General features: G+C 38.9%; 1 protein-coding gene across 3 annotated transcripts in view; it reads right to left on the bottom strand.

Annotated features, from left to right (window-relative positions):
• CDK8 (cyclin dependent kinase 8) overlaps window positions 1-12,810 on the bottom strand; it is a 100,751-nt gene that overhangs the window by 48,021 nt on the left and 39,920 nt on the right. For all 3 annotated transcript variants that reach the window (XM_081215099.1, XM_081215100.1, XM_081215101.1), the window contains exon 2: window positions 7,140-7,215. In XM_081215099.1, the coding sequence (XP_081071225.1) occupies window positions 7,140-7,215 (76 nt within the window). The remainder of the gene's footprint in view (window positions 1-7,139; window positions 7,216-12,810) is intronic.

Below are 12,810 nucleotides of genomic sequence, written 5' to 3'. Positions count from 1 at the left end.
CTTTGGCTTCTAAACTGTGGACTAAGATCAATGCTTTCATCAAAAAATCAATCCACGGGCTTCCCTGGTGGCGCAGTGGTTGAAAGTCTGCCTGCCAATGCAGGGGACACGGGTTCAAGCCCTGGACTGGGAAGATCCCACATGCCGCAGAGAAGCTGGGCCCGTGAGCCACAGCTGCTGAGCCTGCGTGTCTGGAGCCTGTGCTCCGCAACGAGAGAGGCCGCGTTAGTGAGAGGCCCGTGCACCGCGATGAACAGTGGCCCCCACTCGCCACAACTAGAGAAAGCCCTCACACAGAAACGAAGACCCAACACAGTCAATAAATAAATAAATAAATTTATAAAAAACAAACCAAAACAAACAAACAAAAAACCAGTAATAATCTGCAGTCAATTAAGCCTACCATGCTCTTAAAAAAAAAAAAAAATCAATCCACTTTTATTTTTTAAAAATCTGATTAGTCAAGTATTAAGTCTTTGAGAGCAATGATTTTAATAGTAAGTACTATTGCTATGGTAGTAAGTAATGGTAAGTGTTATGGACTGTCCTCCCAAAATTCTTGTGTTGAAGCCCTAACCCCCAGAACTTCAGAATGATTCTATTTGGAGATAAGGCCTTTAAAGAGACAATTAAGTTAAAAACAGGTCAGTAGGATAAGCCCTAATCCAATCTGAATGGTGAGCTTACAAGAAAAGGAGATTAGACTCACAGAGAGATGACCACATGAAGAGGCCACAAGAGGGTGGCCACTTGCAAACCAAGGAGAGAGGCCTCACAGGAAACAAGTCTGCAGGTGCCCTGATCTTGGATCAATAGCCTCCACCAGTAAGAAAATAAGTTCCTGCTGTTTAAGCCACCCAGTCTGCAGTATTTGGTTATGGCAGCCTTGGCAAACTAGTACAGTAAATAGCTATTACTACTGAGAAGTACAACACGCTATGCTGGGAGATGGGTCACTGCGGGACTGGAGATGGAGCTGAGAGTCTCAGTGGGGAAATGCCTCTAAGTAAATATTTACACTGAAGCACTTCCAAAAGACCAGGAAGCTGGGCTACATTTAGCAGAGCTAATGCCTGCCACATGCCAGGCCCTGCGGCAGATGCTGCACTAGGTCCCGGGATATAAAATGTGCCGAGACCTTCCGCTAAAGGCCTCTGGCAGCAGACACGTTCCAGTGAGCAGGCAGTTCACGTGCTGTGGCTGCAGCAGTGATAACTGCAATTGACTGAGGAACTAACGTGCACCCAGAGTTTACTGTGTCCCAGAAGTGACCTACGCTCCTCATGCACTAAAACCCTATGAGACAACTATTATTCTCATTTTACAAAGAGGAAACTACAACACGGGGAAATTACGTCACCTGCTTTGGGTCCTACAAGCCAGTTAAGTGGTAAAGCCAGAATGAGAGCTCAGGTAACCCGGGGTGGGTCTTAAGTGCTCCATGGAACCCCGTGAGGCAGGTGCTCAGACACTGGGGGTGGTAAGCAGTTTTCACACGTGATGGACTTCACCACCCCACACAGAGCCCATGGCATGCAGATGCTATTCTTAGCACTGTATAAGATGTTTTTGCCTTTTTGAAAATTTTATGTCCAAAAATGTTTAATGGAAAAAGGTTTAAATAAACTTATACAATGGTTTCATCACAGAAACCACCTAAGTTTTCCTAATTCTACTGGGAATAAAATCTTATAATTTCCTGAGTACTAAGATCACTGCTAAAAATACAAATGTTTTAAAACATCATTCGTCATAAACTTAATTCATTCTAACTATGCCACACAATATCATACTTAATCTGAACTCTAAAAGTACAAATAAATAAAAAACAAATAGCATTTAAAACTATCTTGTCAATAAATACCACTTACATGGTGAGTGAGAAATAGGTAAGAAAACCTCTAATATTCTCAAAATAACATTGATTTCTAATATTAAAATTTTACAATATAGCAAAAATAATAAATTCTAAATGTACACCCTAAGTATGACAGTTGAGTTGAAATTACTATAAAAGCATCAGTAAAATTATTCCAAAATTATTTGTTTTTTTTAAGCTGTGGAAACTTTTCTTCAATTGAATTCTTGCAAATTAATTAAAGAAAAATCTAAAAAACCTGAGGATCCTAGGTTAAAGCAGATGTAAGCTTTAACAGTAGCTGAACTACAAGGCGGCCCCTTGGTCCATTGATAGCCCACTGAAGAAGTCTGAACACCACTAAGCTAAAGGGATCATGACTCACAGGAAGCTCTGGAAATACACAGCAAGCCACTTAGAATACCGTGAGGATGAAGACATGCAATGCTCTTCGCTTCAGTAGAAATTCTCAGAGTTCTTTCCTTCTTCCCTCCCTTTTACAGTTATTTACTAAACAAAAGACTATGTGTGAGAACTAGCACACACTGGTGAAGAAATGCATTCCAGTCAGGCAGAGTTAGGGACCACAAACAGAAAATAAGTTAACAAAAAATAAAAAGAAACTCCTTTAATTATAATTTATAATAAATGCTATGAAAGGAACAAACTGGGTGTAGATCGTAAGAGAATAATGGAGGTGAGTGTTGGAGAAACTGGACTTCTCAGACAATGGACTTCCATAATAAATGCAAGGTCTGAGCAGACTTGTCAGACAGATGGGATCCTTTTTCCTTTTGAATTTTTTTTTTTTTTTGGCGGTATGCGGGCCTCTCACTGTTGTGGCCTCTCCCATTGCGGAGCACAGGCTCTGGACGCGCAGGCTCAGTGGCCATGGCTCACGGGCCCAGCCGCTCCACGGCATGTGGGATCTTCCCGGACCGGGGCACGAACTCACGTCCCCTGCATCGGCAGGCGGACTCTCAATCATTGCACCATCAGGGAAGCCCTCCTTTTGAATTTTTATTACAGAAAAATTTTCAGAAGTAAATAGAATAGTAAAATAGAACAACCCCCATGTATCATCATCCACTCACAGCCTATCTCATTTTATCGATATTCATATCCACTCCTCCCACCCCACCCTGAATTATTTTGAAGTAAATCTCAGACATATGATTTCACCTATAAATATTTCAGTATATATTGCTAAAATATAGTCTCTCTTCTCTGACCGCAACAGGAAAAAATTAGTAGTTGACAACAATAAATTATCTGGAAAGCCTCACATATTTAAAAATTAAACAATATATTTCTAAATAATCCATGAATAAAAGAAAAAAAATCACAAAGAAAATGGAAATTATTTTGTACTAAATGATAATAATAATACAATGTGACAAAATTTGTGGAATGCAAGTAAAACACTACTTGGAGGCAAATTTATAGTTTTAATTGCTTATATTAGAAAAGAACTGTTTAAAAAAAAAACCAATGACCTAATGGTCCACCTTAAGAAGATAAAAAAGAGGGACTTCCCTGGTGGTCCAGTGGGTAAGAATCCACGCTCCCAATGCAGGGGGCCTGGGTTCGATCCCTGGTCAGGGAACTAGATCCCACATTCATGCCACAACTAAGAGTCTGCATGCCGCATCTGAGAAGTACGCATGCCATAACTATGAAGTCCGCATGTCGCAACTAAGAGTCTGCATGCCGCAGCTAAACATGCCACAGTGAAGATCCCACGTGCCGCCACTAAGACCTGGTGCAGTCTAAATAAATAAATAAATATTTAAAAAAGGAAGAAGAAGATAAAAAAGAAATGCAGGCCAAAAGTAAATAAAAGAAATAATAAAGATAAGAGCAAAAATCAATGATACAGACAGAGAACACAAATTACCAAGTCCACAATGAAATAGGGATGCCACTATAGAAGCCACATTTGTGAAAAGATAATAAGAATATTATTATCAACTTTGTGCCAATAAATTCAGTAACAAACAAAATGAAAATATTACATAAAAAATAGGACTTATCATACATAAGACCAAATATTAAATGTGAAGAGCTCTATATCTATTAAGGAAATAATATTGGTCGGTGAATTCTGTCCAACATTCAAGGAAGAATAACTGCCATTCATACAGAAACTCTGTCAGAATGCAAAGGATGAAGAAAGACTGCCTAACTTGTTCTGTGAGGACAGCACAACTTCGATACCAAAGACAAAAACATTACAAGAACAATAATTATAGGCTAACATTCTTCAAAAGACCTACAGCTCCTCAGCAACACATTAGTAAATCAAATCAACTGATATATAACAAAGCAGGGATTATTTCAAAGCTGCAAAACTGGATAAATGTTAAAAATTAATCAATGTAGTCTACCAATATAACAGAATAAGAGAAGAACTATATAGTCATTTCAGGACATGTAGAAAAAAAGCATTTGATAAAATTCATTACCATTTACAAAAAAATAGAAGGGAACTTCCTAAGCCTGTCTGATGGTATCTATAAAAAACTTACAGCTAGCATTTAACTTGATGGTGAAACACTGAAAACACTTTCCCCCAAGACTCGGAACAAGTAAGATGCCTGCTCTCACCACCATTCAACATCTTCTGAGAGGCTCTAGCCAACGCAAAAGAAAAAAATCAAAAGCATAAAGAGAGAAAGAAGTAAAACTATTCCTATTCATAGATGACATAATTACTTATGTAGGAAATCCCAAAGACATCACCAAACCTACCAGTGAATTTAGAAATATAATTTATATAATATAAAATATTTTTTAAAAATCAATTCTGAATACAGAAGCAAATACAGAAGCAAACAAGTGGAAAACAAAATTTAAAAAATAATCCCATGTATAATAATGTCAGAAAACATAAAATCCTTAGGAATGAATTTAACAAGCGTGTAAAGCCTCCACACTAAAAAACTATAAACATTGTTGGGAGAAATTTTTTAAAAACCTTAAAAAATGGAAAAGTATGTCTTTCTAAGCCATGAAAGAAAGACATACTTTCATGGCTTAGAAGTTTCAATATTATTAAGATTCAATTCTCCCTGAATTGATGCAAACCATAATGTTAGCAGGCATTTTTTTAGAAATAAAAATTACTAGCCAATTCAACAATGTACATGCTAATGCAAAGGACCTAAAATAGCCCAAACAATCCTGCAATAAAAAATAAAGCTGGTGGCATTATACCACTTCACTTCAAGTATTGCTGTATGTAAAGTAGAGTTATCTGGTATTGGCTGAGGATAGACAAAGCGATCAATGGAACAGAATAGAGCCCAGAAATAGTCCAACACTTACAGTCATTTAATTTTTTACAAAGATGCCAAAGGAATTCAATGGGAAAGAATCTTTTCAAACAATGATGCTACAATTGTACATTCACATGGGGTGAGGGGAGGAGATGCTCAAACATTACATCAGACTAAAAACACAAATGAAGTGAACAGATCACAGACATAGAAGTAAAGCTAAAATTGTAAGGCTTTAGAAGAAAACAAAGGGAAACATCTTCACAGTTAGTGAGTAGATAAAGATTTCTTCAGCCAGACACAGAAAACAACAGTCATAAAAGGAAAAAACTAGCAAATGAGACTTCATCAAAATTAACAATTTCTGCTCAGCTTAGGCTGAAGAACCACAATCAAGTAGGTTAAAAATAAGCTTTCATACTCCTATTGTGCTTAACTGCATTTACAGTTATCAACATAGATATAAAGCTAAGAATGTCTGTTCCTGAAATGAATGGAGTTTTGTTTGATTTTAAAACTTTCTGTTGAAGAATAATAAAGACAGAGGAAAGCACATGAACGTTAAGTGCACAGCTCAGTGAGTTTTCACATGGGAAACCCACATGACCAGACCCAGAGCAAAACCAAGAAACAGAACAGCATCCTGAAAGCTCCCCCTTGTCTCCCCTCTGGTCCCTCCCTGCCCCTCTGAAGGTCATCCCTATCATGATGACCAACATCACTGACCACAGTTCAACAGATTTTAATTCTTTAAAACCGACTAGAATATAGAGGATAGTAGATGCTGCAGAACTGACAGTTAATGTACAGATATCTTGCCTCAAGATACAAGAGTATAAGAATTTTATCAATGAAATGAAACATAATTTCCAATACAGCATACCTTTGGTTAAGAATGCCCTCCATCTCACTCCTATTCTTCCCTCATGGAGGTAATTCTTACATGTCCTCCAAAATCTGAAACCTTCCTTGATTCTCTGGTTTAGATACATACACCCTTTTCCCATTCTCTATTCCCTCCTACCATAGTGCTCGGCACACCATTCCTATTATTAGAAGAATTATAAGCCTTTCCTCATCAGTGTGCAAACACTTAAGGCCAGGGATCCTGACTTGCTCTATGTGTTCTATGTTTACTTCTTCTTGGTCTAGTTCCTGTCAACATGATACACAATAAATGACTTTTAGTTGAAAACCCAGTGGTATAGAATCTGTTAAACCAGTAATATTATTTAAATTAATACCTCCAGGTCACAACAGCCTATATCTGTGTAGACAGAGGGCTGAAAGCAATAAAAATAAAGATTATTACAATATATTTTCTAGAATATTCTGATTAAAGACAGAAAAGACAAGTTTGGACCCATAGGTTCACAATAGTAAAAGCTGAAGTAAAGTCTCAGAGAATACTCATTTTAAATGTACGAATAATTATTTAATAATGCATTAACATGAAGAATATTTTCCTTCAGAATCAAAATGAGATTCTAATTACCATATGGCAATGGGATGCCTCCAAAAAGGGGGGGGGTATATAATTTTACTTATTCAGATGAACAGACAGATACAATGAAAATCAAATAACAATCTCATTTTAAGTTCATAAGTAATGACATTAATCTCATCTTATTAAAATAGAAATATTAATTTTATATGAATTAACATATAACATAATAAACACTTTTATTGCACTCGATGAAATAATAAGAATACTGGATCCTTAACTATTTAGTGACATTTTTTGGAAAAATATATAGGTACATAAACAACTGAGATTTACTTAACCCCAAATAAGTGAATTTACATAGAAATTTTTACTAGAACTATATGCCACCTTTACTTCTCTTTAAAAAACAAATATATTTTGCTATAGATAGTAGATATGAAAAATATTTCTCAACTTTCAATTAATGTGTATATGTGACAAATACAATTCAGAGACCTATATAGGTGACACCCATAAATCAGCTGACAATAATGATGATAAAAAGAGCTTCACTTACTGCTATTTCTCTACATGCCGACATAGAGATCCCGGTTCCTTCTATTTGTTTTAAAGCATAGTCTTTATCATCTTTCCTGTAAAAACAAAGTTATTTTAATATACAGATAAATCTAAATGTGTGTGCATTTTTAATAAAATAGAATAAAAATAAATATAAGTCACATACACTTTGACACCTTTCACATATCATCACATAATTTCATATGGGAGAAACTTTGCGTAATCTATTCCAATCCCAAAACTTGATGAGGGAAGTTAGATTCCAAGGAATAAAAAGACTTGTCCAAGGCTCTATGGTTATTTGCAGAAGAGAAAGATTCAGAAATGAAGCTCCTGACTTCCAATAATAGGTTCTTTCTGCTCTAATATGTATACACTTCCTGTGTGTGTGTGTGTGTGTGTGTGCATCTGCGTGCATATATAAAACTTGGTCTCTTAAAGCCCATTTGGATATCGGGGTGTCAAAAAAATTAAGAAATGAATGCATCATTCATAAAGTACAAAATGGTTACGATTTAAAACATGTTATATAGTTCATATCCCCAAGTAGCTTCAAAGGGATCTTCACTCGACACACGTTTCCTGAGCACTTACTGTGTCTCCAGAACTGTGCTAAGTCCTGGGGATACAAGGGAATTCCTTCCTTTACGGAGCTTTCTGTGGCTACTGGTGGTGAGAGCTAACTAAGCCACCACAAGACGGCTGTGACAGACTAAGTACGAACCGCAGAGCTACCCAAAAGTCACTCTTTGGCCTGGAGACCCAGGCAAAGCCTTCTCAGAGGAAAGCCCATCTCACTGAGGCCCGAATGGCAGTCCGCAGACATTCTGGACTCAGGACCCTTTTACTCTCTTAGATGTCACCGAGGACCCTGAAGAAGGTCTGTTTGTTCTATCAATATTAACCCTCTTAGAGTTGAAAAATGGGAACTCTTAAAAAACACAACCTATCCATTACCCACCAGAGCAATGGCATCGTCACGTGTCACGTCACCTTTGAGAAAAACCCACTGTACACTCGCGAGAATCAGCGTGAAGAAAGGCATATAACACAGCACTGTTATGAAAACAGTGTTGACCTTGCAGACCCTCTCGAAGGATTTTGAGGACACCTAGAGCTTCCCAGATCACACTTTGAAAACTGTGCGCTGTGTGTGTGTTTGTGTGTGTGTGTGTTAAGAGGGGAACAAAGTGTGAAGGCACATGAGGTGAGGGAAAAGCACTTGAAGAACATACATTAAACAACGGGGAGATGAGGCTGGGGATACAGTTAGGAACCAGATCATAGAAGTCTTTTTATACTCCAAGAACAAGAGGAGATGCTCCGTTAACACTTTTTAAACAGGAGAATATCAATCCTCCTCTGCTTTGGCGGCCTTTTAAATGTTGGGGGGCAGTAAATAAAGACAGGAAACCGAGAGACCAGCTAAGTCCACAGTGTCCAAACTACTCAGGTGGGAGATGATGCTGGCTGCTGCCAAGGGGACAGCCTGGAGTGACGGAAGGCAGACCAGCAGCACAAAGGACAGAACCCTGGGGACGAGGAAGGAGATGGGGTCAGACATAATGACCCCTGCCCCAGGGAACAGGCCAACACAACATCATCGCCCGGAACAGGGAACACAGCAGGAGGAAAAGGTCCGAGGGAACAGGAAGATGATGGCTCCGCTGTGTGCAGGCTGAGTCTGGTACCTGTGAGACACCTACGTGGGGATGGCAAGCTGAATAAGCACGTCTAAAGCTCAAGAGAAAGCTGAAGATATCAGCGTATACATACCGTCAACCAAGCCAGGAGAGTACATGAGGGGAGACCAAAGCGCAGGACTGATAAGAAAAAGGTTTTCAAAAAAGGGCAGAATAGTCAACAGTATCCAAAGCTGCCGAGAAGTCTAGTAAGGTGAGGAGTGAGCAGTGTCCACTGAATTTAGCAATGATGAAGTCACCAGGGGATACTAGACTAGGCAAAAATAGTCGCAGTGACGTACTGGCAGTCTATACTGCAGAAGGCTGGGGAATGAATGGGGCATAAGTCAACCGAGACAATAAAAGTAGGTGATTATTTGAAGGTGATAAAATAAGGCAGCAGCTGGAGTAATACACAAGGTTAAAGAATTTTTTTTAAGATGTAAGAGACTTGATTATGTTAAGTACTGAAAGGAAGAACCCAGAGAAAAGGAGATGAGAGGGGAAAACGAGAAGAGCAAAGACTGAAATGCTGGGGGAGAGATTAGATTCAGAGCGAGAAGGAGAAACGTGTCTTCCATTGTTAACAGGAAGACAAAGGAGGGAGGAAAGGATAGATACAGGTGCAAAGAAGTTGGTTCAGAGTCAAAAAGCCAGGGGAGTTCTCATTTTGATGGCTTTCATTATTTTTCTGATGTTGGAAATGAGGTCAAATACTAAAAGTAAGGGGGCTTCCCTGGTGGCGCAGCGGTTGAGAGTCCACCTGACGATGCAGGGGACACGGGTTCGTGCCCTGGTCCGGGAAGATCCCACGTGCCGCGGAGCGGCTGGGCCCGTGAGCCATGGCCGCTGGGCCTGCGCGTCTGGAGCCTGTGCTCCGCAATGGGAGAGGCCACAGCAGTGAGAGGCCCGCGTACCGCAAAAAAAAAAAAAAAAAAACAAACTAAAAGTAAGGGCATCGTGATAGAGCCGGAGTTAAGGTTTGACTGAACAGATGAGTAACTCCTTATAAAATCAATAAGTTTAGTACTTTATCATTTTAAATTATCAATAAAGCTTATGTAACTTTATCTTTCCTTTTATAACATATTTACACCATATCCTTAGTTGTAAAAACAAATCACAATTACATTATTTTTCTGAAAAAAGATTTGTTTTATGACAATCAGATTTACAAGTACTTTCTAGTAAAGCACCATGGGCACACATTATATTAAAAATATACTAAGAATATCTGTACTTAATGTTCACCAGGTCTGAATGATTTCTGAAAGACTTAAAGGAGACATTAAAGAGGGTGACACAAAAATAAAATGAAATTGGGATCAGAATAAATCTATTAGAGATTAGACAGTTCATGTGCATGGTACTGATTTAACCAGATGGTCAACCCAGGAGTGTAACAGGTTCAGTTATATCTACTGTTGAGGACAACTTCCTAGACTTGAGCCTTCTAAGGAGAGAGGGAGAGGGAGAGGGAGAGGGAGAGGGGGAGAGAGAGAGAGAGAGAGAGAGAGAGAGGGAGAGAGAGAGAGAGAGAGGTGGGGAAGGAAATAAATTAAACCAGAGACTAACTCACCTCCCTGACAACAGCCCCTGGACTTTCTCTTCATTAAAGACAGCCATGTGAAAATTTCTTCAAAATGAGCTAAAAAAAAATTCTAATCTGCAATCAGTTCTCTCCCCCATCCCAAGTAGTTAATGTTTTATATTTTATAAAAGTAAGTTATCAGAAAGAAAGGTAAAATGGGAGAACATAAAAAACTTTGAAAAGATGTGTGATTATCAAAAAGGCAACTGCCTCTTAAAAATCACCTAGTAATAATTACCATGATAACATAATAGTGCTTTGTGCTTCACAGAGCACACTTATTTATCTAGCCATCCACACAACACTTTTTTGTAAAAAGGCACCCTGGAGAGGAAAAAGGTTCGTCCCCTACGTTCAGTCATGATCCAGTGGAAGTCGTCAGACTGGATCAGTAATTACTGCAGTACAGTGCTCCGTAGAATAGTACTGTAGACAGAGGGAGTGATCAACTAACTATACCGTGAAGGGTTGAAGAAAGATGAAAGAAAGCTTCAGAAAGAGTCTACTTAAGCAGAGATTCTTAAAACTTAAGAAGTCTGTCAGGAAAGGAAGGAGGGGCTGGGAGAAGAAATCAGTAGTTATATGAGGCATCCCAGGAAGGGGGAAAGCATGTACAAAAATACAGAAGCACAGACAGGATCTGGCATGCTCAGAGAATAGCAAAGACGGGCAGCAGCTTAAAATCATGGAAACACATGGACAGCCCTGAGGTTTGCCTACCTTAGAAACAGACAGAGGTAGGGTGGGAGGGGGACTTCCATGCCAGCTGTCTCCAAAGGGTGCAGAGTATGTATACTTCACTTCAAGGAGTGTACAAAACAAATGAGTCTGACAAGAAAACATCACATTTAAAAATAAATAAACAAAGTTGAGAGAAAGTGTGTCACGTGAGAAGACCAAAAAGAAGAGGGTGCAGCCATGACGAACACTTGCCTTTAACAGATGGGAGGGGAAGTCAAATATATAAAATGGCTATAAAGGGAGGGAAGAGACATGGGAACATATGTATACGTATAGCTGATTCACTTTGTTATAAAGCAGAAACTAACACACCACTGTAGAGCAATTATACTCCAAGAAAGATGTAAAAAAAAAAAGTGGCTATAAAGGAGTGGTTAAACAAAAATGAGTAGCGTTTTGGTAAAATAGAGTACTGAACACGTATCAAACTTCACTCCCCTCCTAACACCCTACTAAAACTATGGCAAAGAAAACATTTTCAAGACATAAACCCATAAGGATGAAAAATGAGAGAGAAGATAGCATAAAAATTTGGAAACTAGAATCTAAGTGGACAAACAGGAGAACAGGAGCTGATGACAAGGATCCAAGGAAACCACATAAGAAGCTGATAGCGAAGAAAGCTGAGAACCAATTAGGTTTGCAGAGCCACATCCTCCAAAGCAGAGACTCGAGAGGACAAGATCCATCTGGAAGCAGAACTGGCTGGGTAGAAGATAAACTGAAGAGAGAGCCTAGAAAACAGAGCAATAAAACAAAGCTAGAGAAACGTGAAATAGAACTAGGGAAATGAGAGAACCAGTCCCTGAAATCCAACACACAAATAATTAGGAGTTTCAGAAAAAAAGAAGAGAGAAAAGAGAGGAAGAAAACTTACAAAGTAATTCAAGGAAACTCCCAAACTGAAGGACAGGATTTGTACACCTGGAAGGGTTCAGTGAGTTCCTATCACAAATGAATTAAAACAGATGCACATCAAGACAATATTTAGGCATTCCAGAAAAGTGGGGACAAGCAGTAGATTTCACAACCTTCCAGTGAAGATGGGTAATGGGCCACTTAAAAAGGATATCATTCAGCCACGAAAAAGAAGGAAATCCTGCCATGTGTGGTAACATGGATCATGGGTAGACCTTGAAGGCATTATGCTAGGTGAGACAAGTCAGACAGAGAAGGACAAATACTGCATGCGTATCACTTACATGTGCAGTCTCTCGTAAATACAGCAAGTAGAATAGTGGTTACCAGGGGCTGGGGGCTGGGGGACTGGGGAGATGTTGTTTAAGGGTAAAACTTGCAACCAGAAGACAAAAAATCCTGGAGCTCTAATCCCGGAGACCTACGCACAGCACAGTGATTATATACAATAATACCGTATTACAAACTTCAAAGTTGCTAAGAGACTATAAATTATTTACATCACAGAAAAGAAATGATAATTATGTGACATAATAATTCTGGTTAACAAAATAATTTTCCAGAACTGTTCAACCTTATCACTGATGTAAACAACTATCTTCCCTTGCCAGATACTTAATCAGCTCTACATGCTCTCGGATTAGGTGTTTGGCTATTTTTGAAGCATCATTAGGGAAAGACTGTACTTGAACCCCCATGGAAATGACCTTGCCATATTCTGCAGTAAAACTCCTTGG

Source organism: Mesoplodon bidens (genome assembly GCF_964165515.1).
Source record: "Mesoplodon bidens genome assembly, chromosome: 17".
Taxonomy (NCBI): Eukaryota; Metazoa; Chordata; class Mammalia; order Artiodactyla; family Ziphiidae; genus Mesoplodon; species Mesoplodon bidens.
The sequence above is the reverse complement of the archived record's forward strand: the minus strand, read 5'-3'. Positions and strand labels throughout refer to the sequence as shown.